The sequence below is a fragment of the Ictidomys tridecemlineatus genome, chromosome 5 (assembly GCF_052094955.1).
Source record: "Ictidomys tridecemlineatus isolate mIctTri1 chromosome 5, mIctTri1.hap1, whole genome shotgun sequence".
NCBI classification, from domain to species: Eukaryota; Metazoa; Chordata; class Mammalia; order Rodentia; family Sciuridae; genus Ictidomys; species Ictidomys tridecemlineatus.
Genome location: NC_135481.1, coordinates 39112170 through 39139297, shown reverse-complemented (window position 1 = coordinate 39139297; position 27128 = coordinate 39112170). Strand labels below are relative to the sequence as shown.

The 27128-nt window shown below is 50.0% G+C and overlaps 1 protein-coding gene and 1 long non-coding RNA gene across 7 annotated transcripts; one reads left to right on the top strand and one right to left on the bottom strand.

Annotated features, from left to right (window-relative positions):
* Positions 1-385: 385 nt before the first annotated feature.
* Positions 386-27128, bottom strand: LOC110597966 (uncharacterized). 6 transcript variants are annotated; one of them, XR_013438827.1, is made up of 9 exons: positions 26987-27128; positions 25505-25558; positions 22409-22509; positions 19350-19395; positions 5768-17032; positions 4692-5262; positions 3817-3980; positions 3462-3621; positions 386-2218 (listed from the first exon to the last, which is right to left on the bottom strand). It is a non-coding gene; the product is annotated as an uncharacterized LOC110597966 (long non-coding RNA). The 6 variants fall into 6 exon arrangements; XR_013438822.1 differs by lacking the exon at positions 19350-19395 and having other exon boundaries at positions 386-3621; XR_013438823.1 differs by lacking the exon at positions 19350-19395 and having other exon boundaries at positions 386-3621; positions 5768-11533.
* On the top strand, positions 4735-13776 carry Dll4 (delta like canonical Notch ligand 4). Its single transcript, XM_005316420.5, has 11 exons — positions 4735-4871; positions 4982-5251; positions 5763-5820; positions 6656-6919; positions 7331-7391; positions 7475-7605; positions 9262-9431; positions 9607-9826; positions 10769-11471; positions 12106-12214; positions 12727-13776. Exons 1-11 carry the CDS (start codon positions 4806-4808, stop codon positions 12730-12732), a joined length of 2058 nt encoding a protein of 685 aa, XP_005316477.2. The 5' UTR covers positions 4735-4805; the 3' UTR covers positions 12733-13776.

Below are 27128 nucleotides of genomic sequence, written 5' to 3'. Positions count from 1 at the left end.
GTCAAGAACTTTGTCACACCCTCTTCCCGTGAAAGGTCCTCAAATGGTTGACCTTTTCACACTTTCCTCTCTCTTTCTACCCCTACCCTTTGCTCCTTGTGTCTCATCCCCTATGAATGTTTGTCTTGGGCTCTCCTCTTTCTTCCCCTTCTCCCTGGAATTCATTTGCTGTCAGAGATTACCCCTCTAATCCAAGTCTGCCCTTCCGCTGGCTGCATGTCACCTGAGGGAAAGGAAATAAATTATTATTTATTAGGCCTTGCAAATGGGTAATCTGATATAGTCCCTTGGTCACTCTCCCAGATCACTAGTATTATCTCCATTGCACAGATGAGAAAACTAAGGTTTGGGTTGAGGTAAAATTACAAGACCAAGAACACATGGCTAGGAAGTGCTGGGAGCCAAGTCCTTATCATGTTTATTTACCAGACTGACAAGAAAGGGTGGGCAGAACCCCCATCCCACCTCAGTGCTCCACCCAGCTCAGCCCCCTTGAAATTCTTCAGAACTCAGTGTCCCTCAGTGCCCATGCCCCTCCCCTTCCTTCTCACAGGGGCCCTCACATTTTATCTTCAGTCACTGTATCCTGTTCCTTCCTTGAACCGCCCCCCCCTTCCCAAGCCAGGCCACGGCTAAGTCATCATTTGGTCTCCTTGGCCAGCTTCAGGCCTGACCTATGGGGAACCCACTCTGTCCGCGGGAAAAACCCCGGAGCGGGCAGTTCCTTGTAGGGGCTCCCAAGAGAGGTGCACTAGGCCCCGCAGGGCGCCGCCAGCTGAGCGGGAATCCAGTCCTTAACCGCTGGCGCCCCTCGAGGGGAGGGGCGAAGGCGGAGGTGGTTCTGCGGCGGCATCTGTCCCAGGCGGGCGGGAAGCTGCTGCATTAAATTGTAAAATCGATTTATTGACCGGCAGGTGCGAGCAGCAGCAGATGGAGAGTAGCGCTGCCGGGGCGCATCTGCGGGGAGCGGCGGCATCGATCCTGGCCCCCTTTTGAAACCGTCCGTCCTGGTCCTTTCTGCCGGCTCAATCGCAATTGCAGGGCCAAGGTCCGAGAAACAGTGGCGCCTGAGTGGCTAGGGTAGCTCGACGCCCTTCCCCTACCCCCTCCTGGCTGTAGGGCCTGGGCTGAGCCCCCACGGCTGGCAGACTTTGCCAGCCCCACTGCCCCAGTTGGCACGCGGCGGGTCGGGCTGACGCGTGGCAGCGCCCTGCGGCAGATGAGGCACGCGCCGGCCTCATTTCAATGTGAATGGATCGAATGGAGCAGCCATGTGGCAGCAACAGTTTGCAAATCTCCCCGCCTTCTGTGCAGCTCTCGGGCCGCCGCTCCCTGCACGTGGCCCCTTCTCCGCATCCACCCACAGCAGCGCCCCTCAAGGCTTAAGCGCTCCGCCCCAGCCAGGCCTGCTTCCCCGCCCCCAACCTGCCCATCGGGCTCTGTGGTAGGGACCCCACTGTGTTTCTACCCTTTTGCAGTGTGCCGGGACGAGAGCGCTGTTCCCTGGGAGGAATGGAGGGAGGGGGGTGAGGGGTAAAACTACTAGAGAAATCGGAGCTGCGCCCACGACTCTGCGCAAGGCTTGTAGGCCACACAGCTGGGAAGAAGTGCAGAGACTACAGGGCTCCGGCTCCGGACGTACTCCAGTGACCCGGGGTCAGTCTGAGTGCACTGCGGAAGGCAACCTTGGTGTTTCCTGGCTCCAGGTGCTAGTTCTGCCTGCTGCGGGAATGATGTGTAGTGGTAGCGCAATAGCCAAACTGAAAGGACAGCAAAGTAGAAGACCTCTTGGGGCGGGGGCTGTGGGCCTCGGTGTGAAGTCAGGCTTCCACTCTGGTCTGGTTTCCGACGCTGGGCAGGGTCGAGATTGAGGAACTGTGGATCCGAGAAAGACTCGCAGTTAGTGGGAGCCCAGGTTGGTCTGAACCAAGTCCAAGTCCACTCTCCTGGGCGTGGTCAAGCGTCTACATCAGTCATAGGATCAGTAGACTCTGATGAAGAGTCCCCAATCCAAGTGATCTGCGACCTCTTTATCGCTTCCCTGTTTCCTACTCCTTTTTTGAGCCCCAAGAATGCAAATTTCATCCTTCCGCTGGAGTGTGGAAGTGAGGTGTTCCAGAATTGGGGTGTCTGTCCAGAAACATTCAGGCCCATTCACTTGGATTCCCTGCCTGCAGCGCGATCCTTTCAGGCTCAGAAATTGGGCAAAATTCTACCCCTGCAAAATGGAGTGATAGTAGGTACTCAGGGAAAAGGATGGGGTCCTGGACAGGTAGTGAGCTTTTGGACAACGCCCCATGCAAGCAGGTGTTTCTGGTAAGGAGGAAAATTTACTGTTTTCCTCCCAGGTTCAGAGACTATCTAGAACACTAGAATCCCTTGCAGTGATCCCAACTTTTGTTTGGTCCTTGACCATGGGCAAAACGTTTTGGGGACGTTAGTCCAGGTGTATACGAGGATAGGGAAAGTTCCAGATCTGCCAGTATTGATAGAGATGCCTCCTGGGGAAATGGATGTCTCTCTTGAGGGTCAGGGAAGTGCCATATCCAAAAAAAGATTCATGTTTTTATGAACTCCCAGGCCAGGATTTAGGAATGGAAGCGGACAGATCTAGGTGGGGCTGGACGCCAGCTCAGAGAAGAGCGAGGAGCACCTTCTGGCATCCTAGGCAGGACTAGAGAGCCATAGAGTATTCACGGAGAGAGGATCTGGAAGCCCACTTGCCAGGATTGCCGGGAGGCACACTCTGGGCTCCCCCTCCCTCGGGCCTGGGACTCCGCCTGCCCATAACCTACATTAACTCTCGGAGCAGCCTGGGCCCATCTGCCGGCCCCCGCCCCACCTCGGTTCCCCACGCCAACCCGCTCGCGCCAGATGGTGGCTGGGAGGGGTGGCCGTGCGTGGGGGACCCCGGAGCCCGTCGCCTCACCTCGCCCCTCCCCCAACCCACGCTCCCAACCTCTTGTATCTCATCCTCCCGCCCCCCAATCCTCCACCACCACCACCCGAGTCAAAAAATCAGACCATGCTTGGCATTGGCAGCTGTTGGGCTCCGCGCCGCGCCCCCCTCCCTGCCTGGGCCTCCCCCGGGCCCGCGACGCGTCCCCGCTCCCCCCGCACTGATCTTATCGTTCGGCGACAGCCATCACTGCGCGGGCGGGCTGACAGCTGAAGCCACAGGGCCCCCGCCGCCTTCAGCGTCGCAAAGAGTGAGAGACCTCCCGGGCACCCTCGAGACTGGGAGAAGCTGGCCCTCGCGGTCTGCGGCCTCCAGGGATCACGCCGGGTTCCGGGAAAGCAGCTGCGCCGCTGCCTCTCGAAGTGAGGCCACCCGGGAGAGTCGCGCGGGCGAGACGAGTGAAGCCGCCCCAAACTCAAACAACTCGGTGCGACTCCAGTTCCACCTCACATCCTGCCCTATGAAGGAGAGTACTCGGGCCTGCCTGGTCTCAGTCCCTCACCTTGACTCTCCAGTGGCCCGAGTCAACTCTGGAGTCAGGAGAGTTCCTCCCTGCCCCAGCGGAGCTACAGGACGCGGGCGGGGGCTTGGGGTTGCTGGAGTGGGGGGACAGGGTGGGCAGTAGGCGATGGAGCTGAAGCTGGACCCAGGTGAGGGAGGCCCTGAAGGAGGAGTCAGAACCTCATTAGCATACAGCTGAGGATGCGCCCCCCTCCTACCTCGGGGACCACGCCCCGCCTTCCCCCACCTCGGGGACCAAGCGTCTGGGCACTGGCACGAGCCAAGCCCAGGCTGGGGTCAGAAGTGAATAGGCACGCGCTGGGCACGCCCCCGCAGCTAGAGAGGGAGACGCCCACCAGGTATACTTGGAAGACCAGAATCTTAGACGCTTGGCTCCTCGCCTTGCTCCGAGTGGTCACTGAGAGGTTAATGCGTGCGCTGGCTTCTCGGCTGAGCCGGGGACGCTAGGTGGGTGGGCGCTGATAGGTTGGAGGCCGATGAGGCGAGGACTCTCGAAGCTCTGGGAAAGAAAAGAAGAAATAGAGGTCCTCCGGCTCTGGTTTTCGCTTTCTGGGCTTAAGTTCTTTTTACCTGCTCCAAGACTGCAGGTAAATAGCGCCCGCCGCCGAGGCACCGCCTACGGGGACTCCCTAGTGTCTCCGCCTCCTGGACCATCCGGGAACCACCCGCTGACCCCCCTCTGTTTCCCTCGGCCACCCTCCTATCCTCCGGCAGCCAGGGTCTCAGCCCTTAGCCAGGCGATCATCTCGGCACGCGTAGAGCTGGGGGGTGGGGGCCCAGTGTTTCAGAGAGGAACCAAGGGGCGGGGACTTGCGCGCGAATGGCTAGCGGGGGGGAGGGGGCAGCGGGGGCGGAGGCCCCCTCCGGTCGGTGCTGGGACTGTAGCAGCTAGAAGCCCGAAGGGGAGGGGAGAGTGACCATGAGTCTATCTGAGTGACAGGCGGCGAGCAGAGGAGCCAATATATATAAGGAAGGCTCCGGAGCTCGCAGGTTTCAGTAGCGGCGCTGTGCGCAGGCCGGGAACACGAGGCCGAGAGCCGAAGCTCAAGCCGCTTCGGTGCAGTGTACCTCGGCATCAGCCCACTTGCAGCCCTAGGATTAGCTCGAAGACACGTCCTTATCACTGCCGCCGCCCAGTCGCCCTCACCTGGATTACCTATCGAGGCAGCTACAACGGAGCTAGGGAGAGGGCGACGAGGGAACAGCATACCGAGAGAAGCCAGTTTTTTCAGGAATCCTGTTGGCTGGAGGACGCGCGGGAAAGCGGCATCCCCAACAGAACCAGGTTCAGGGCCGGCGAGTGGAGAAAGCGACGCCCCAGGGGATGGCAGCCGTGGTTAGGAGCGCCTTTGGCTGGGCGCTACTGCTGCTGGTGGCACTTTGGCAGCAGGTAACGTCCCGCGCCCTCTCCGCCCCCTCCCGCCACGCTCCGGGCCTGAGCCCCGGCGCCCGCTGAGCTGACCGCTCCCCTCCCTCCTTCCCTCGGTCCCTGTGCAATAGCGCGCGGCGGGCGCAGGCGTCTTCCAGCTGCAGCTGCAGGAGTTCGCCAACGAGCGCGGCTTATTGGCCAGTGGGCGGCCGTGTGAGCCCGGTTGCCGGACTTTCTTCCGCGTCTGCCTTAAGCATTACCAAGCTGTCGTCTCTCCCGGGCCCTGCACCTTCGGCAGCGTCTCCACGCCGGTATTGGGCACCAACTCCTTCGCGGTCAAGGATGACAGTAGCGGCGGGGGCCGAAATCCTCTCCAACTGCCCTTCAATTTCACCTGGCCGGTGAGCACAGCCTGGGTGCATTGGGAGGTCACGGAAGCCGAAAGGAGGGAGTGCCCTGGGACCAAAGCCCTCTCCCTAGAATTCCTCCCCGCTTCCTCAGAAACGCCCAGGGACGCATTCTCTCCTGGCCCTTTCTTTTCGATTCTCTCCTGGGATCTCATCCATGGAGAAGGCTCTCACCAGTCTCCGCCTTCCCAGTTTTACGCCCCCCCCCCAAGCTCTTGGGACACTGTTTGCATTATCTACCACCCTGGCTTAGCAAAAATCACCCCCTACACATCATGGCTTTCACTTACACTCCTCCATCCTTCATCCCTCCCCCTACTCTTGGGTTCTCGTTTTCCCAGCTTCTGCGCTACACTGTGGGCAGACCCGTTATGTTGACCCGGGCGCAGTAACTGTATCCTTCAATTAGATTAATTAAATCGGCTGCTACAAGGCACCCCCTTCTCTCTCGCCCAGCTCATCTCACTCTCTCTCTCTCGGTCCCCCACCCCCTTTCGCTTCCCAGGGTACCTTCTCACTCATCATAGAAGCTTGGCACACGCCAGGAGACGACCTGCGACCAGGTGAGTAGCTCTTCTTCAGCCACAGGGGGGCGACACCGCACAGCGCCGAAAGAGTTAACCTGTTGTAGGCGGGGGAAGTGCGGGGTTGGGAGTGGGGGGCAGGACGCTTAGCTTGGCCTGGAGCTGCGCGCCGCGCTGGACGCTCGGATTCCGCTTGCTGCCTGGACTCAGAGCACAATTGCGTTTCCTGAGGGTTATTTTTGGCGTGGGAACGCGGGGAGCACGGCGGTGAGAAAGGCTGAAGCTGCCAGCACCGCTGACGGGCCCCTTCCTGTATTTTACACCTTTCGTGAATTCCGCTCCTTTGGAAAGGGAATAATGGCTTTGGGATGTTGTTCTGACACAGAGGAAAAGGATATTTCAGCAGCACAACAATTCTCACTTTGAAAAGGAAAAAGAAAACCATTACCTACCTCTGGGGGCAGAACCCTTGAATACCAAAGGACCCCCCTGCTCCCAGTCCTTCTTGCCCTGGGAAGCTTTTCTTTTTTTTCTTTTTTTCCCTCCCGTTTTTTCCACTCTGTCTGCTTTTCCTCTTTCTCCTCCCTATCTGCCTCCAGAACACTGGGATATCCTAACATCCTTCTATTGTCCCCTTTTTGAATGATATCAGGTCCCCTGCACATGCGTACACATAGAGGAGCTGAACAGTAGGACTTGTGTCTCAGGGTCCCTCTGGCCTGTGCTTGCTGGCAAGTGGGGGTCATATGGTCAACTAGGCTGATTTGTTGGCTGACCATTATAATCACAACTGGGGAGAGGGGCACTGGCCAGTAAGTTACCTGCACTCTTGGGACAGGCTGCCTTACCTTGACCTGACCCTCTGTCCTTTCAGAGGCCTTGCCACCAGATGCACTCATCAGCAATATTGCCATCCATGGTTCCCTAGCTGTGGGTCAGAACTGGTTACCATATGAGCAAAACAGCACCCTGACAAGGCTGCGCTACTCTTACCGGGTCATCTGCAGTGACAACTACTATGGAGAAAACTGCTCTCGCCTATGCAAGAAGCGTGATGACCACTTCGGCCACTATGTGTGCCAGCCAGATGGCAGCCTATCCTGCTTGCCCGGTTGGACTGGGGAGTACTGTGATCAGCGTAAGCAGCCAAGCCCCTATAAGTGCATAAGGGAGGTCCCCCAGCAAGCATGGTGAACTTTTCTTGGCTTCTGCCTATCTCCCTCACAGAGCAAGCCTGGGCTACCTACTAGCTAGGCCTCAGGGCCACCTACGGATGCTGAGCAGGGCTTGTGCTCAGACCTCCTCTCTCTTCCTAATCCTCCTCCCCACCATGCCAAAGCCCACAAAGAATCCCCACATTGAATTCCATCCAGCATGGATTCTTTTTCCCTGTGTCATTGTTTCCCTTTGAAAAGACATGGCTTCTCTGGGAGGCTGAGATGGGGAAGTGAGCCCAGGATAGCAGGGGTACCCCCAAGCTTGGAGGGGAGAGTGGAGCGTCAGCATCCTTGGTACTCCATCCTCATCCAGCCCTGTCTTCTTTCTTTAGCTATCTGTCTATCTGGCTGCCATGAACAGAACGGCTACTGCAGCAAGCCAGCTGAGTGCCTGTGAGTAAGGGACAGGAAGTGGGGCAGGGAGCCCTTCTTGGCCAGGCCTCTCATCTCATTCTCAGCCTCCTTTCGTCCCACAGCTGTCGCCCAGGTTGGCAGGGTCGTCTGTGCAATGAATGTATCCCCCACAATGGCTGTCACCACGGCACCTGCAGCATCCCCTGGCAGTGTACCTGTGACGAAGGTTGGGGAGGACTGTTCTGTGACCAAGGTGAGTCAGGGAGGGAGAGATGAGGCAGGGACCGGAAATGAGACACAGTGTCTAGACCCTTCTTCCATGGCAGCTGCTAACTTGGCTTTGCCATTGTCCTTCAAGGACCTTGGGACTTTTTAAAGAATCTTTACAACTAGCCTTGAATAAGTTTGTGGGTCCTTCCCCAGGTGCTAGAGAAACCTGGTGGTTAAAGAAGCCAGGAGGGTGACAGATTGGTAGCCTGGAAGTTGCACTCATAAATTCTAGCAAAGCCAAAGGGAAAGAGATGCCAGGCTCAGTTCCTCTTTCTGCCTTGTAGTTACCTATTAACCCTCTGAATGTTTGCTTACCTTGCAAGGCTGTTTGAGCAGCTCTCCCCTAAACAGCTGTCTGGTGGGGTGTGCCCACCAGCCGCTCAGGGCTGTGGCTGAGGTGGGCCTCTGGATGAAGGGAGTGACATCCAACTGACTTTTCAGTGTGGGTACAAACAACCTCTCCTTCTCCCCCTGTGGCACCTGCCAGGCAGCTGCTTCAGCCCATGCAGTCTCTGCTTGGCATTTGAGGCTAGTCATTCTTCTGACTGTACATGAAGCTTTGAGCCCCGACTTTGGGGAAAGGTCTTTCTTTCTACATCCTAGTAGCCAGCTAGAGCATGTGCCTCCCATTTTCAGAGTCCTTTGGTGTGCCAGAAACACCTTTGCTGCCTCAGAGACACTATACAAGACTGGTTAGAGTGGGGAGGGATTTTCCAGGCTTAAAGAACTTGCCTGGGCCTTGCTATTGACAAGGGAGCGAAATTAGGTCCCTGTACTGTATTGTGTTTGTATGTGTATGTATTCCTCTCCTCTCCATTCCCCCAAAGCCAACACACACACACCTGGTTCCTACTCATTCTCTCTCCTCTGTCCACATTTGATCCCAGGTGACACAATCATATACTCATCATATGCAAACACAGCCCTCACAGTTTCTATATTTGCTCTGTCTGGTTCTCCCTCCCTACCCTTCCCCAATAAGAAAACAAATACTTACAATTCAAAATACCCTTTTAACACCTCCTCCTTTAAAAAATGCTTGATCATTGGGGCTGAGGCTACAGCTCAGTGGCAGAGCACTTGCCTAGCATGTGTAAGACACTGGGTTTTGATCTTTAGCACCAAATAAAAATAAACACATAAAATAAAGGCATGCTGACCATCTACAACTGCAAAAAAATTTTTTTAATTAAAATAAAATGCTTGTCACTACCTACCTATGATAGTTCTTATCTCCCTTGTACCATTTCCACCTGTTGAAATTTTACCCCTTTTCAGGCTTCTCTTGGCTTCTCGCCCTCCATGGAGCCTTTTGTGACTTCTTCCTTGATCCAAGGCCTTGCTCTCCTTTCCTCTGCCTCTTCCTATCTTCACCCTCCTCTGGCTGCAAGTGTTTATCAGCTTACCTGGCAGGAAGTTATCCAATTGTTTTATCAGCCTTGATTGATTGCATTGGTCATATTGGTTCCAGGTGCATCAACATACATGATTTCATTGGCAGGGAAGGAACGATAATTGTGCCTGGAAGACTGAGTTGAAGCCTCTTTGGGCCAAACATGGGGATGAATTTGCACTATAAGGAGCCTGGAGGTGGGAGTATCTCTGGCTTTGCTCAGCTGGTTGGTTTCTGTCTCTGCAGATCTCAACTATTGTACCCACCATTCCCCGTGCAAGAACGGTGCAACATGCTCCAACAGTGGCCAGAGGAGTTACACCTGCACATGTCGCCCAGGTTACACTGGTGTGGACTGTGAGCTGGAACTCAAGGAATGTGACAGCAATCCTTGTCGCAATGGAGGCAGCTGTAAGGTGAGGCCCAGGCCAGAATAAGAAACAGAAGTCTAGCCAGGTGGTATCCAGGCACTTCCAGTCTAGGAAGCCAATTGATGTGCAGTCATGGATAGGTGCTGTGGGCAACTGGAGCCCAGCACTCCCATCACACACCCTCAGGGTGTGACTTTTGCCCTTTATGTTTTTTCTCTAGGACCAGGAAAATGGCTACTACTGTCTGTGTCATCCTGGCTACTATGGGCTACACTGTGAACATAGCACCTTGACCTGTGCTGACTCCCCCTGCTTCAATGGAGGCTCCTGCCGTGAGCGTAATCAAGGGGCCAGCTATGCCTGTGAATGTCCCCCCAATTTCACTGGCTCCAACTGTGAGAAGAAAGTAGATAGATGCACCAGTAATCCATGTGCCAATGGTAAGTTCACTTGCCTTGCTAAGAGCCTTCTGGTGAGGAGATGCTGAACAGCCAGGCACAATGATGCATGCTTTAATCCCAGCAACTGTGAGGCAGAGGCAGGAGGATTGCAGGTTTGGAGTCACTGACTTAACAAGGCCCTCAGCAACTTAGTGAGACCCTATCTCAAAATAAAATAAATAAGTACATAAATAATAAAAGGGATTAGGGATGGAGTTCAGTGGTAAAGTGCCCCTGGATTCAATCCCCAGTACATAAAAAGGTACTGAACATTCTAGATGCCTTGTGCCACACTGTTCTATGTGGGCACCAAGAAAGATGAGGCCTCCAAGAGCAGGGCTGACTGCATCCATTACTAGCCTCCTTTGAGGACGGACATGAAGCTTCCAACATCCCTTTCTCCATCTCAGAACTTCCTGGCACCACAATTTCTTCATCATTGAATGGGAAAAATATAATTCCTATTATCTATCTTTGATGTGGCTGTGAAGATGAAATGAAACAATGATAATTAAATTTATTTGAGCAGTTACTACTTACCATCAGGTGCTCTTGCCTTCATGAACCTTCCTCCCTAACCCTCAGAGGTATTCTATGAGGGGATAGCTGAGGCTTAGGGATAAGGTAAAATGACAGGCATCAGATCCCCAGCTAGAGAGAGCCAGCTGAGATTCAAACCTAAGCATATATGTCTTATTCCAAGGTTTTACAAAATGCTAGTTATTTTTATATATGAGTCCACTGAGGCATAGAGAACTAGGTTCACCCCAAACTCTAGGTCTCTTGGGTCTTTGCACAGTTCTCTCTTTGCAGTAGATTCTGTCCATGTTGGTTGTGTGCATGGAGATGGAAGGGCTCAAACTCACTGCTGGGATGGGTCCTCCACCCCCTGCACCTGGAGATTCCCAGACTTTTGTTGACTTGTGCTCTGTCTTCTCACAGGGGGCCAGTGCCTAAGCAGAGGTCCAAGCCGCATGTGCCGCTGCCGTCCTGGATTTACAGGCACCCACTGTGAAATTCACATCAGTGACTGTGCCCGCAGTCCTTGTGCCCATGGTGGCACTTGCCATGACCTGGAGAATGGGTTCATGTGCACCTGCCCTGCTGGCTTCTCTGGCAGGCGCTGTGAGGTGCGGATACCCAGTGATGCCTGTGCCTCAGGGCCCTGCTTCAATGGGGCCACCTGCTACACTGGCCTCTCCCTGGACAACTTTGTCTGCAATTGTCCTTATGGCTTTGTGGGCAGCCGCTGCGAGTTCCCTGTGGGGTTGCCACCCAGCTTCCCGTGGGTGGCTGTCTCCCTGGGTGTGGGGCTGGTGGTGGTGCTGGTGTTGCTGGGCATGGTAGCAGTGGCTGTGCGACAACTGCGGCTTCGGCGACCGGATGATGGCAGCAGGGAGGCCATGAACAACTTGTCGGACTTTCAGAAGGACAACCTGATCCCTGCCGCCCAGCTCAAGAACACAAATCAGAAGAAGGAATTAGAGGTGGATTGTGGCATGGACAAGTCCAACTGTGGCAAACAGCAGAACCACACATTGGACTATAATCTGGCCCCAGGGCCCCTGGGGCGGGGAACCTTACCTGGAAAGTATCCCCACAGTGACAAGAGCTTAGGAGAGAAAGTACCACTGCGGTTACACAGGTGAGTTGCGCTTGAAGGCCCAGGGACTGGTCGTGGACTCCTAGGTGGTCTTGCCCAGGCTCCTAGGTAACGGAGAGAGACTGGCTCCAGGCCCTGACTGCTTTTAAACAAATGGGGTTTTGTTACTGACTGGAGGAGCCTATGGCAAGATTTCTGCTAGGAGGCTAGGTGTAGTGATATAAGTGGTATAATCACAGCTACTTGGGAGGCTGAGGCAGGAGCATCATGAGTTTGAGATCAGTCTTAGCAACATACAAAGACTCTATCGCCAAGAAAAAAAAATTCTATAGGGGTCCTTTGCTAGGGAAAGTCCTCTCATTCATTCGCTCATTCATTCATTCACAAATGTCCAGGACCCATAGTGTTTCTCTTATGACTTCCATTTTCCATGGTGTGGCTCTAGGCTGACTTTCTAGATGTTAGTGGTATGGTTGGGGTCCTGTAGTTCTCAGGAGCCTGTTGATAACTGCCCCCCTTAAAAGGTCACCATTGGGTACCTCTGGCCCATTTCTTCCCCCCGGACCACCTGTGTAAGTGCTCTTTGGCTCTACAGGGTCCAGATTATTGCCCCTGCCCTCCCCCTACCTTTCCTTCCTTCTCTCCCTCACACTCACCCGGTCTTATGTTCCCTCAGTGAAAAGCCAGAGTGTCGAATATCAGCGATATGCTCCCCCAGGGACTCCATGTACCAGTCTGTGTGTTTGATATCAGAAGAGAGGAACGAATGTGTCATTGCCACGGAGGTGAGTGTTAGACTTGCCTTCCCTGCCAGCTTGTCCCCCGCTGCTTTGTGTGGATGGGAAAGTGGTCTGGTCACTCTTGACCCCATGAGCCACTCCTGAAGGGTCGATCAGAACCCCTCCTTGGCAGACTACATTCAGTGGTTTTTGGTCTCTGCTGGCCTTGTTGCTAAAGAGGGTTTGAAACAGGATCAGGTGGCACACTTGGCCTGGTCTCTCTTGCTGCGTTGGTTCTAGGCAGGGAAACCACGGTACCTGGCCATTTCCCAGGTGCTGGTGGGTGAGAATGGTTGCCTCATGATCTCTTGTCACTTCCCTGGATTCCTCCACTGGGCTACCTCATGAGTGCAAGCTCCCAGGCATCTGTTTGTGTTGGAGTAGAAGCCTAGGGGAACTGTCTTCCCTTCCCATCTTCCCTGTCTGCTCCATTGGCTTCTCCCAGGAAGGTCCAGGGAAGTTCCAGATGAAATGCTTATGCCCAGAGTAACACATTTCCCCATTTTTACCTTCCACAGGTATAAGGCATAAGCCTACCCAGAATACCCCAGCTTTGGCCCAGCAGCTGGACCTTCCTTCTGCATTGTTTACATTGCATCCTGGATGGGACGTCTTTAATATGCACCATGCTGCTCTCAGGAGGAGGAGGGGATGGCATGAACTGGACAGATTGTGAACTTGCCAAGAGATGCACCGCCCCTGCATACCTTGAGTATCTGTCTGGCATCAGATTAGCAGCTGTGCCAGCCAGGGGAACAGAGGAGAGGAGAGGTGCCACTTGGGCCTGGTCTTTCAGCAGTGGCCTTCAGAGGGCTCCTTCTGGGGCTCTGGCCTGTTTTCTAGAGAGTGGCAGTGGCCCCATGGGGCTTGGAGCTGCTGTGGCATCCATTGGCATCTGTGTTTCCCAAGTGCCTTTGGCCCAGGCTCCAAAGTGATAACTGGGCCCAAATCAGAAAGGAGAAAGGGGGCCAGTAAGGGCAGGTCTTCCTTTGGGCAGGAAAGCCACTGGGTACAGCTCTTGTCAGGGGTTGCCCTGCAGGTGAAGGAACACAAGAAGAAAGAGGAGCACTTTCTGCCCCATGCCTCTAAGCACTGCATGTGGGCCTTGCCTGGAAATGCCACCCAGCCTCTTGCTGGCCTAGGCCCACTGGGCAAGAGCATTGATAAATCTTACCCAGATTCTACCACCTTCTGGCCCTGGGACAGATGAGATGAGGGCCTGACCCTTCTGCCAGCCAGGGGTGCCACTGGTGAGCTCAGGGCAGTTATGTTGGAAATGCCAACAAGGGAGAAATCAGGTGCTGCTGTCACCTGAGCTTCTTCCTGCCTCAAACCCATTCCTACAACCGTGAGCCTGGGCTCCGCCCATGCCCATTACTGCTCCCAGACCACCCCCGAAGTCCATCTTCAGAAATCAATAATATGAGTTTTATTTTTTTTGTAGTTTATTTTGGAATCTAGTATTTCGATAATTTAAGAATCAGAAGCACTGGCCTTTCTACATTTTATAACATTATTTTGTATATAATGTGTATTTATAATATGGAACAGATGTGTATAGGAATTTATTACTTCTTGGGTCCTGTCTTTGTTGTGGTAAGAATGGGAATACTCCAGCCTTCTCACCCCAAAGAATTCTTAACACCCCTTTCTCATACTGCCACCAAGTGCCCCACTGGGACCTGTGCATACACTTGAATTTGACATGTTATATGAAGAGCCCTTGTTCCCATCCAGTCACTTGGTGTTTGTGCCAGTTACAGGAGCATGCATCTCACCCATTTCACCCCCATTCTGGGCCAGCCTTCCTTGCCTGATGACTCTGAGGCTGGTTGCTACTCCCCACTTTCTCCTTTATGCTTCCAGTACTCCTTGGGGAATATTTTCCCTGCCCAGAATCTCCTTCTTTCCTCAAGCCTGAAAAAGCTTATGTGGAGATCCTTTGTCCTGTCCCTCTTTCTCCTTTTCTTTCTTTTTGGTATTTGGTATTGACCCAGGTGCACTCTTCCACTGAATTACATTCCCAGCCCCTTTTATTTAAGACAAAGTCTCACTAAGTTGCCAAGGCTGGCCTCAAACTTATGATCCTCCTGCTTTAACCTCCTGTGTAGGCATGCACCACCATACACTGCCTGTGTTTCTTTTATCCAACAAGATTCTCTTTTCAGAGAATGGGGTCTCTGAGCCATGAAGATATCTGGGGCCTTTCACCTGCTGTTGCAAGGTTTCATGTGGACTGTACCTGCTCTTTTCTTAGTGCCAGTGGGGAACTGGTCTTTGAGGGGTTGGGATAGGGGTTTGCCTTGGGTTTGTCCTTCTTGCAGGTGGACAGAGAATAGAGGTTCTGGTTTCCTTGTTAGCCCAGAGCTGCTGGAGTTTACTGGAGACTGTAAAGAGGGGAGGAGTTGGAGCCTGGGTTTCTCTGACTGAGGCACTAATAAGGGAGTTTCCAGTCTACTCCATGCCCAGTTTCCTCTAAGGCACAGGATAGTCCCTAGGGTGCCAGAGTCCTCTCTTTACAGCCACAAACATACTCTATGGAGAGCAAATGATGACAAAATGAGCCATTGATAAAAAGCTGAGCAAATGCTCCCAGCTCTCAGCCTGTCCACAGTAAAGCAAAATAGACCTACCAAATACCTCACTCCTTGTGGAGTCCAAGTATACACAGTGAACTTGCCTCCCCTTTTCTCCTCCCCTGACCCTGGACCTTGGTGTTTGTGCCAGTTTCAGGAGCATGCACAAACTTCATGCCTTGCTCATCGCTCCCGGTTCCCTTCACTGCACACACAGGGTATCAAACAGGAAAGCACTCAGGGAACTGTTCCCACAGCCTGAGCCGGCAGCAGGGGGAAGAACAACACGACCTCACTCTTCCTGCCCAAAATGAAACAGGAAAGCAGCTCCCGGGCCCTGGGGGGCGGGGGAAACTGGGCTGGGACAGAAGGCAAGATGACGAGGCTCCCATGTGGGGGACAGGTAGGACACCCGCAGGACTGCACGTCCACACAACCAGGCTGTGCTGGGCTGCAGGAGAAGAGCCTTGGAGTGCTGGCTGCTGGCTAAACTCACTCACCAAAACCTCCCAACATTTTGGCTTCTTGGGCAAAGTGAGGACCATGGATGTGGTGTGGGCTGCAGGTTGGAGCCCAGGCTCTGCTACTTCAACTCAGCAGAAGCCAGGCCAGGCACTTGGGGTGCAAACAAGCCACAGCTTGCCTCTCCTAGGGATTTCCTGAAGGTCACTGAGGATCCAGTCCCTTCTCATAGGAAAGGTACTCGAAGCTTTCCTGACCATTTGAATGTTCAGGTGTACAGATGTACCAGACTAGACCATGAATTTCTTTGCATGGGTTAGCAAATGCTCATGTTTGGTGTGCATGCATATTTCACAAGAGAACTCAGAGCTTAGTATCAGTCTGGAGCCAGTATGCTGCCTAGAGAATCAATCTGACCCCACAGTGACCTCCAGCCCTGAGGATAGCGGCTTTTCCAAGACTTCTTCAACTCCACCTGGAGATCACTGTGGAACAGTTAGGGAGGGGCTGTGAAGAAGGCTTGTACAGACAAGGCCTGCCTCAGGGTTGAGCTGGTAAGGGCAAAAGAAAAAGGGACCGTGCCCCATTCTACTTCCACTTAGGCTAGATGAGGACACTTGACTCAACTGGGTAGTAAGGAGGGCCCATCTCTGACCTGGTCCCACAACGCCCTCAGTAGACTATTTCCCTGCAGTTCCCCCACAGCATCAGCAGATCCACGTGGCCTTCTACATTCCGGGAAGGGGATGGAAGTGATTCACTCAGGGAACTGTGACTGTCCCTTCCCGGGGAGGTGATGCGCCTGGGAGGTCCCAGTGGCCTTTCCCGAGAGGCCGCGCCCTCCCTCGCGCTCAGGGCGCACTGCCTAGCCCTGTGGCCCAGATAGATCCCGGCAGGCCTGGAGCTGCAGCGGAAGAGACAGGTGCGCCCGCTTGCCCGGGTCAGCCCTCCACCTGCCTCCTCACGCCCTGGAGCTCAGAGGCTCCCTGCCCCCCCCCCCCCCCCGCGCCCTTTGTTATAGCCCGACTTCCTGTTTGCGGCCGCCGACACCGGCTCACTTCCCGGGCCGGGAAAACGTCGAAGGCCGCAAGTTTCTCGGAGACTCGCCGGCCCCCTGGGCTCCTCCTCCTCCTTTCCCAAATCCCGCCCCAACCTGGGAGTCCGCGCGGGGCTGCTGCTGCGAGAAGCCGTAGTTGCCGAGTGGAACCGCGCGGCCCGAGGTCTGACACTAGAGGGCGCTGTGCGGCCTTGGGGCTGGGGAGGGCTGCGGTCCGGAGCCAACCGTACCAGCCGTGGAAAAGCAATGTCCAAGCCGAGGAAAGCTTGAATCTTTTGCGTTTGGGGGCTTTAGAGAGCTCTGTCAGGCTCGGCGCCCGTAAGCCGAGGGGTAAACTGGAAGGAGCCTAGTGCGATACTTTCCTCCAAATATCCCCAGGGATTCCAGAGGAGCAGCAGAGCTGCAGCACCTGCTCCAGCCAGCGCAGCAGCCGCCTCCTGGGCTCCGCCAGTCAGCTCTCCTCCCCACAGTTCTGCCACTTTCATTCAATGGGCAGCCAGAATGGAAGGGAATGAAACTTTTGAGTTAGAGGGCTGAAGCTCCCTTCCAGCACCGCCCCTCATTGCCAGGTGATCTACTGTGACAAGTCCATCCTTCACTTTCTTCCTTCAGCACGGATTGAGCACTTATTATAAATCAGGCATTGGCGGCAAAACAAGTTCTCTCATCCGGGGAAATTAACTATCTGTGACCTTTCTGAAGATAATACTTCTTGTACATTTCTTTTTTCTTTTTTTAAAAATAATCATAGTTTTTGAGAGAGAGAGAGAGAGAGAGAGAGAGAGAGAGAGAGAGAGAGAGAGAGAGAGAGAGAGAGAGAATTTTTAATATTTATTTTTTTGGGCGGACACAACATCTTTGTATGTGGTGCTCAACATCTTTGTATGTGGTGCTGAGGATCGAACCTGGGCTGCACATGCCAGGCGAGCGTGCTACCGCTTGAGCCACATCCCCAGCCCCCATTCTTGTTCATTTCTAAGGTTGAAATGAGTTATAATATATAACACTTGTGAGCACTGTTTTAGCCCCTGGTTGGTTAATCTTTAAGTGTATGTAGGTATACCACTTTCTAGAGCTGCTATTCCCCCTGCCCACAACACCAAGGTGGGCTCTAGTGGGGCTAGAGTCTGCTTAAATAATCCCAGCAGTAGACTCAGGAGCATGTGAGGCAGTTGTCTCCACTTTTGCTCCCATATGTGCTGTCTTTGAGGAACCCCCGCTGGGCTGGGTCATTCTCTGAAGTGGGCAGTTGTGAAAGGGAGGCCTTTGCTGTGGGAAGGAGCAGCAGGACTCCAAGAAGAGTCACTTTCCTGCACCTGTAGGAGGCTGAAGCAGGAGGACACAAGTTTGAGGTCAACCTGGGCACTTTAGTGAGACCTTGTCTCAATAAATAAATAAATAAAAAGGCCTGTGAACATAACTTAGTGGAAGTACATCCCTGGGTTCAATCCCTCTAGCTGGGAAAAAAAAAAAAAGTCACCTTCCTTCTTGGAGATCTGCCACAAGTGATTTTTTTTGTCACCTTTTCCCTGGCCTCAGGGACACTTCACTCCTTAACACCCTGGCCAAGAGTGGGCTTGGCCTGTTGCCTCCATCCCCAAAGGCTAGGACACAGGGGCCAAAAAGCCAGCCACTGCTACAACCAGGCACAAGGTCTGAGAGGAAACAAAGACCCCCCCCCCCAACTTTACCCTCACAACACAATAAACAGAACAATTCTGTGACCTCTGGTCACCAAGATGCAAATGGGGATTTCTCCTCATCAGGAACCAATCAATCTTTCTGCAGCAGATAGCAGCTGTGTGTTCTGTAGTTCAATTCAATTCTTACACATCTACCTGGAAATATTGTTGAATCCTACATGTTAATGGTTCAGCTGCACAAGACTGCCCCCCACTTCCAATGCCAATCACAAGTCTGAGTTTGGTTTAATTGTGCTTCCACTAATCAGTTATGAATATCCCATAACCCCTTCCTCTTGTTTGACTAATTTGCTACGGTGGCTCACAGAGCTTGGGGGAACACTTTAATTACATGTACTAGTTTATTATAAAGGATACAGATGAAGAGATGCACTGGGTAAGATATGAAGGATGGGATGCAGAGCTGCCATGCCCTGTCTGGATGCTCCACCATCTAGGACCCTCCATGTGTTCAGCATTCTGGAAGCTCACCCAATTCTATGCTTTTGGGTTTTTGTGGAGATCTCACTACATAAGCATGATTGATTAAATAATTATCCATTGGTGATCAACTCAACCTTTAGCCCTTCTCCCTCCTTTAAGTTTGGAGGATGAGGCTGAAAGTGTCAAACCTCTAATCAGGCTTTGGTCTATCATTTTGTGACCATCCCTCATCCTGAAGCTTCTTGGCTGCTAGCCATTAGTCAGCTCATTAGCATGCAAAAAGACATTTATTACTTTTTAGATTTCAAAGGTTTTAGGAGTTGTATGCCAGGAAACTGGAGGAAGACCAAATATGTATTTCATAGTGTTGCAAACACAGTAGCATGTACCTTTAATTCCAGCAATTTGGGAGGCTGAGGCAGGAAGATCAAAGGTTCAAGGTCAGCCTCAGCAAGTTGGCAAGGCCCTTTCTCAAAATTAAAAAAAAAAAAAATAAGGGCTGGGGATATAGCTCAGTTGGTAGAATGCTTGCTTTGCATGCACAAGGCCCTTAAAAAAATAAAAAAAATTAAAAGGACTGGGGATGTAGTTCAATGGTAAAACATTTCTGGGCTCAATCCCTAGTGCCCCAAACCAAAACAAAAAAACACCTTATAGTATCACAGAAGGTAACCAGCTGAGATCTCAGGAATCTTGATTTAGCAACAGGTTGGCTCAGGTCCCAGGCCTGCCTTTTGTCATGACACTTTCTGCAGGGCAGAGCCACAGCCCCAACAGACATGGCCAGCCTGTGTGTCCCTGGTGGTCCCTCTGCCTGAGCTCAAATTGGAAGTTTGCTTATCTGAAGATTGCTGTCCCTTTTCCTCAGAGACAGATATTCGGGCCACACATATCTTCTTAGGCCCAGGTCAGTTTCATACCTCCACAGATGGTTCTCCTCTCTCAGTGCTCCTCTTTATTTTTCTGCTAAAAAAAAAAATCTGAAAGCTTCTGAGATTTTTCTCTTCCCATTAACAGTGGGCTCTGGGGCAATGATATCCCAGCTATTCTTATTTAAGGGGCTATCTTGGCTGTCCATGGGCCTCAGAGTCTGCACCCTCTCAGAAAATGTTGAACAAACTGAACATTCAACAGTCATACTTCCCCACAGAGCCTGGTTTTCTAGGGTTCCCTTCTAAAGCCATAGCCTGTCACACTGCAGTATTTCTACAGGGTCTGACATTCAGCTTTGAGCCCATGGACACTTTCTATGCAGCCTGGCCACTCTGTCATCTCAGGGGTTCACCGAGAGAGAGAGGCCTTAACTTAGGATATGTAGGGATATGTGACCCAAAAAGAATTTCAGCATGCTCCAGATAGATTTATTTAGGAAAGCAGATGTACTTTCAAGGGAGAATGCAAGCTATCTAATATCTTTGGGGGTAAAGAAATAAACATTCAAGGGATAATTGGGACCATCTTGAGGGTGAGAAGTTTTGGGGGTTACATGAGGAAATCACATTCAAGGAATAATATGAACTACCTCCAGAGGAAGAGACAGGACCTTGGTCTGTGGTATTATTTATAGAGGGACAGTAACTAAGGCTGAAACAGAGGTGGAGTCAAGGCAGAATTACATAACTTCACAACGGTTTTTCTAGCACTTGTGCAGTGTCCTTGTATTATTTTGCATGCAAGGACATGAGTCAAGGGTGTGGACCAAGGGCAAGAGCCATGGGCCAGTTTGCACAGGAATTATTTTTGCAATTCAAAGGCTCAGGGCTTTTCCTGCATTCTAACAGCTCACCTGCCCTGTCATTTTTGAGTCTCAGACTATCTTTTTCTGTACCCCAAAATTCTTATTCAATTCCACTGAAATGCTTCCCACAGCAGCTTCTCCCTAGCTCTTCAGTTGTTGCTTCCTGCCCACATAAATCATACCTTCATCTCTCCTTGGAATTAGGGGTGCAACTCTCTACCCCAGCCCTCTCTTAGAGCCCTGAACCCTCCCCTTCCAGGTAGAGTAGGACTGAGTTCTGAATAAGTAGAACACTGGTTCCCAGAGGTGCCCTGTCAGCTGGGTCTCTCCTTGCTTGGGAGCTGGACGATGGGAAGGGAGCCAGGTTTTCCTACCATCCCATGCACCCTTCTGTCGGATATGAGTAAATCCTTACAGTCCCTGCTTTTGTGGGCAGAGGGACAACCACCTTTCCCTGGCCCTGGAGGTAGCTGCATAAGCAGCAGAACTACCCACCTCTGATTCTCTTGTGAGGTGGACTGCTCCAAACTCAGCATGCTGCTCCAAACTGAGGACACTTGGGGAATAGTAAATGCAGGCAGGGACTTTCATTGACTTCCCTTATTTGCCTGAAAACAGGTCCTCCAGAAGGAGCTCAATTGTCATGAGCCCTCCCTGGAACTTCATGAAGGATTAAGATTATATCACAGGAGAGGATGCTGGAGGCCAATTCCATACCCAGGCAGATTTTCATTTCTTTTTTTCTTCGCAGTGCTGGGAATGGAACCCAGCACCTCATCCATGCTAGACAAGTGCTCTACTACTGAACCACAACCACAGTTCAGTCACAGTTTATCACAGGCTATCACCTATTCTTCTGATGGTCCATTCATCTTTCTGAAAAATCATTTACCCTTCCCTAATTGCTTACTTCCCTCCTCCCTCCTATCCTGGGTTTTTGGTTATTCAATTTTCCTTCATAAGATGGCTCTGGGCATATAATAAATTTATATACCTTTTCTCCTATTAATCTGCCTGCTATTAATATTTCAGACTCAATTAATGAACCCTCAAAAGGTAGAAGAAAAGTCTTCCCTCCCCTAATCACTGAGTGGAGGGACTCCACTGCTCCACCTTCCCCTCCTCTTGACAGAATGTTGGTGGAGCTATGTACTCCTTGCACATGGACCAGGAACCTGAGGACACACTTGTTTCTCAGAACTCTGTGGGAGGTATGAGCCTTCATTTATTTTGTTAACTTATTTTAGCAACCCCAATCCTGAAACACACACGTGCACACGCGCACGTGCACACACACATACACACACACACACACACACAGAAAATTGCTCTTTGCTCAAGCAACTGTTCTATTAATAGCATGCTTGAGACAGACTATTACCCATTGCATTTGAAAAATATCCTTTCAGTCCGACATGGTGGTACACACCTGCACTCCCAGTGACTCAGGAGGCTGAGGCAGGAGGATCAAATATTCAAAGCCAGCCTTGGGAATTTAGCAAAACTTTGTTCTATAATAAAAGATACAAAGGGCTGGGAGTGGGGGTATAGCTCTGTGCTCAGTATTACAAAAAAAAAAATATTCCTTCAGGGGCTGGGAGTATAGCTCAGTGGTAGAGAGCTCATTTAGCTTATACAAAGCCATAGGTTTAATCCCCGGAACTGCAAAATAAAATAGAATAAAATAAAAACATTTCTTTAGCACCTTATTCCCTAGAACAATCAGTGAATTGCAATGGTAAGAACAGAGGGGAAACTGGTAGACATTTTCTTCATTGAATTTTAAATGCTTATCCCGATCACTTTCGTGATCCACTCACTTTTTCAGAGCTGTGTCAGACTAAGGGATAGACATTACTCTGCACCAAAAAATGGATAGCGAATAGTCTGGAGTAAAATTAATAAAGAGCTAACATTTACTGAGCATGCCCATGTACCCAGCTTTGGCTAACAAGTTATTTATTTCAATCTTTTTCAGACCCTACAAGGGTCTGAAAGTAGCATACTACTACTACTACTACTACTACTACTATTATTACTAATTTCACAGTTGATAAAATTGAGGACCAGTGACCACATGGTTAGTACATTGTGGAGTGGGACTCAAATCTGAGCAAGCTGAGTTTAGAGCCTGTGTCTGCTGGGCAGGATTTGCATCCTTCTGGAATCAGCAGCTTTATAAAACAACTTCATGTAAATTAAATTCACCTAATTCCATAACTCTCCCAAACACACCCTTACCTGATTTCAGATAATCATACTTGCTAACAGCAAAAGTTGATCACAGTGTCAGGAATGAGAAGCGAGAAGGAACATATCATAAGGAAATGAGAAGTGACCACCTGCAGGGGAATAATAAGGAAAGAACAATTTGGGAAAAGGTCTAAAAGAGGAAGCCATCACATGTGCATCATGTGCCAATCATGTGTAACTCTACAAGCTGGAAGTGATGCCTGGGCCCATCACCTCTCCTGAGATGATGGCATCTGAATGGGCATGACATCAGCAGCCTTCTCCTGAAGGGATTTTAGAAGAAAAAATAGGTTGGATTTTTTTTTTTTTTTTTTTTTTTTATTGAGAGGAACCAGCTAAGTGGGTGGTTTGTTGCTTGGGTGTGTCCCACAGGGGAGGGAAGAAGACAGATGTTGTTGGAAAGGAGAAGGAAGGAACGGGAATAGGCAAGCCATGTTCACAGGAAGGTGCTGAAGATCCCCTTGGCCAGCTTTTGTGGAGATCCTAGTTTGAGAAGGTCAAGGCTGAAACTGTGACATGCAGTACATGAGACACTGCCTTTATTCTAACTATGTTTGTAGAGAACCTTCTACATGTCAATACTGTGTTGGCTCCCCTGGTCCTTCTCTAAGAGCTCTCAGGTTCATGGAAGGCAGGATGTCCAGTGATTATCAGTGAGGAGACTCAGAGCTGGACCATCTGCCTTTAGACCCAGGTTCTACTACTTACACTGTCGAAGTTAGTAGGTTACTTAACTTTCCTATTGGCTTATCTGTGAACTGATGGTTTACTTCACAAAGGAGGGGAGGTTTATAATTAGAATGGATGTAAAAGTGTCTAGCAAACTGCCCCACCATATGGTAAGCATCATGTTTGTTATGAAGTGGAAGGATCAGATAAATAAACAAATGTGTCCTAAGGGGTTGTGGGAGCCTACAGGAGAAAGTGCCTAACTCTGCCTGGAGCAAGTTCAGGTTACTGGGGACAGGAATAAGAAGTCATGAAGATTCTGGGCTTTACTTGGGGTGGGAGAAGGCCAAGAATGAACACCATGTGTAATTCAGTGATAGGGCACCCCTAGGTTTAATCACCAGTATTGAGGGGAAAAAAATGAATAGCATTAAAATGTTACTCAGATGATTCAGATAAGCTGATAGGCTGTCTTTAACCCATCAGAAAAGCATCTATTTGCTCTTTTAAGGTAACTTTTCATTACTTAAAAATTGTATTTTGCTGGGTGTGGTGGCACACACCTGTAATCCCAGGGACTTGGAAAGCTAAGGAAGGAGGATTGCAGGTTTGAGGCCAGCCTGGGCAACTTAGCGAAAACCTGTGTCAAAATAAAAAATAAGGGCTGGGGATGTGGCTCAAGCGGTAGCGCGCTCGCCTGGCATGCGTGCGGCCCGGGTTCGATTCTCAGCACCACATACCAACAAAGATGTTGTGTCCGCCGAGAGCTAAAAAATAAATATTAAAAATTCTCTCTCCCTCTCTCTCTCTCCTCTCTCACTCTCTCTTTAAAAAAAATAAATAAAAAAATAAAAATAAAAAATAAAAATAAAAAGGGTTGAGGATATAGCTTAGTGATAAAGCACCCCTGAGATCAGTTTCAGTATTCCCCACAAGGTTTAATAATAATCAAATTATTTAATAATAATCAAATTAAATTTCACAAAACTTGGAAATAGAGAAAAGATTCACCCATAATACCAACAGTCTAACACTAGTATTTGATGTCCCAACCTTTATTCCTCATACATCTTGTTTTTAAATGTTAATCATAGTAAATGTGATAGTTCATATTTTGCATTTTTAAACTATGCATCACTGGCATGTTTACTACATTGTTTTCATAATGAATTTTGATCAATGAACTAGAAATAGCCTTCTTTTTAAATGTTCCTGTTCTTTTTATAAAGTTTCATTCAGAATCAGCATACAAAAGAAAACGCAAATCTCGTATAATGCTTTTACTCAATCACTTTGAGCACAAGTGTTCTTCCAGAATTGTTCTAAGCAAATAAGCACATTTAGCCTCCCCTGCTCCCAGAACTGGGAATTGAACCTAGGGCCCCAAACATTCTAGGCAAGTGCTCTCCTCATATCCCCTGCCCCAGCCTTTTTTTTTTTTTTTTTTTTGGTGGTACTAGGGATGAACCCAGGGGCACTTTACACTGACCTACATGCCCAGCCTTTTTTGTATTTTGAGACAATCTAGTTAAATTGCCCAGTCCAGGCTGTCCTCAGACTTTCGATTCTCCTGCCTCAACCTCTGGAGTCACAGGGATTACAAGGACGTTACTCCACACCCACGCCTATCTCCAGACTTTTAAGTTTAAAAAGTTTTAGCAGGTTATTTTATACCCTGTCTTTTCACTTAATTATACATCATAGATATATTTCTATGTCAATCAGTATAGACATATACAATTATTTCTAGTGGCTTCACCAATTTAATGAACTAATCTCAAGTTTATGTAAACATCTATCACTGTATGTTTACGTTGTCCCTGTGCCTGCCTGCACATGCTCTGGCACTTGTGTGTGTGTGTTCTTCTCCATCACGTGAATTGACCATAATTTACTTAAACATTTGGCTATTTTTGGACATTTAAGTAGTTTTTCTTTTGTTTTTGCTATAATAAATAACAATGCATTGAAAATCTTCAGGCATATGGCTTTTCCCATATTTTGAATAATTTCCTGGAATGGAAGTATTGGGTCAGAGGGCAGGGACATTTTATGGTTCTTGATTGTATCACTAAGCTGCTTTCTCAGAAGGTTGTTTGGGCCTGTTCAGATACTTGTAGCAATGTGCTGTTATCAGCTTCCCATTTTCCATTCACTTACAAAGATGGTGAGAAGAGAAGAGGATATTTTTTTCTAAGCAAAGGAGGTGCTCAGGTGGACTAACAGGAACAGATAGGGAGAAAAAAGGACAGAGTGAACCTGGGAAACAGGCAAAGAAAAGAGAAAGGAGTGACCAGAAAAGACCATTTTGTTTGAATTATTTTCTTCATGTTCATTGTAAAGAACCCAGACTTTTTCATAAATTAGAATTTACTACAGGGGCTGGGGATGTGGCTCAAGCAGTAGCGCGCTCGCCTGGGTTCGATCCTCAGCACCACATACAAACAAAGATGTTGTGTTCGCTGAAAACTAAAAAAAAAAAAAAAAAAAAAAAAAAAAAATATTAAAAAAAAATTCTCTCTCTCTCTTTAAAAAAAAAAAAAAGAATTTACTATACAAAATCCTCCTTTGAGAGCTGGGATGTGGCTCATTGGTTAAGCTCCTCTGAGTTAAATCCATCCCTAGTACCAAAAAAAAAAAAAACCAACCAAGCAGCCAAACAAGGAAACCCAGGTTACAATTTAGGTACCGTCTTCAGTATTTTTTCTTTCTTTTTTTTTTTTTTTGAACCCATGACCTTGAGTTTGCTATGTAAGTACTATATCCCTGAGCTAAACATTCCCCCAGCCTTATCTTCAGATTTTTACACAAATACTACTGAAAATCTTGTGAGTTTTTTTGTTTGTTTTCCTGGTGCTGGGGATTGAACCTAGGACCTGCTGCATACTTGGCAAGTGCTTTACTACTGAGCTACACCTCAGCCTTCATCAGACCAACAACTATTTTTTTTTTTTTTTGGTACCAGGAATTGAACTCAGGGGTTAAGTAACCAATGAGCCATCTCCCCAGTCCCCTTTCTTTTTTCTTTCCCTTTTTTTTTTTTTTTTTAAATTTGAGACAGGGTTTGGCTATGTTGCTCAGGGCTTCACTAAGTTGCTGATGCTGGCCTGGAACTTGCAATCCTCCTGCCTCATTGTCCCCAGTTGCTGGGATTACAGGCCTGTGCTAAGACACCCAGCCTAATAACTTATTTTTAATTTTTTAGTTGTTAATAGAACTTTATTTATTTATATGTGGTGCTGAGAATCAAACCTCACACATGCCAGGCAAGTGTTCTACCACTGAGCCACAACTCCAGCCCCCCAATAATTTATTTTTAAAGGTATAGCTTCCTGCTACACACTCACCTTTGGAATGAATACAATCACTTAGTGTGCAGATAATGTTTAATTTGAATAATTATGAACTGAGCTAATATTGTCCACTTCCCCTGCCAGAGGGCTCACCCAAACCTCAACAACAATCTCTGGGAATCAGTTCCACCCTGGGAAGGCCTTCTGCGGCCTCTGTTTCTCTTTTCTAATCAAAACATCCCCATCGGGCAGCCCCTTTCTACTGCTTAAGGATTTGATCCCAGATGGCCTGTGGGACTCTCCACTGGGTGGTCAGTAGCCAAAGGAAATGGCCTGTAGCTGCTCGTAGTGCATCACACTCGCAGTGCATCACACTCGGAGAACCTCAGCGCCTAAGGATTACCCATTACCACAAATTCTCAAGCCTGGGAAAAGCTAAACCCATGGCCTCAGGGCAAAGCTGGTCAGGTGTTCACTTTAAGGCCTTTCACCACAGATGCCCCGGGGAAGCCAAAGTGACTGCTGTCCCAATGGCTTTGGCTGGATCTTCCTCAAACCTGCCTGGGCTCAGGAGGTTCCACACCCGCCGGGGACGTGGACTCACGTGAGGTCTGCAAAACCTTGACTGCCTGATTTGACTCAACCGCAGCCTCTGTAGAACCCCTTCGCGCCCCCGTGACTCAGTTTCTCCATTTGCTCACGCGAGCCAACGGCGTGAGGCACCGGAGTGGAATGCGGACGGTGCT

Bases quoted from the DNA above. Each gene is read 5' to 3' on its own strand.
- Dll4 (XM_005316420.5), top strand. From the start codon at position 4,806: ATGGCAGCCGTGGTTAGGAGCGCCTTTGGCTGGGCGCTACTGCTGCTG. The intron at 7,392-7,474 runs GTGAGTAAGGGA...TTCGTCCCACAG, and splicing joins AGCAAGCCAGCTGAGTGCCT to CTGTCGCCCAGGTTGGCAGG. The intron at 7,606-9,261 runs GTGAGTCAGGGA...CTGTCTCTGCAG, and splicing joins AGGACTGTTCTGTGACCAAG to ATCTCAACTATTGTACCCAC.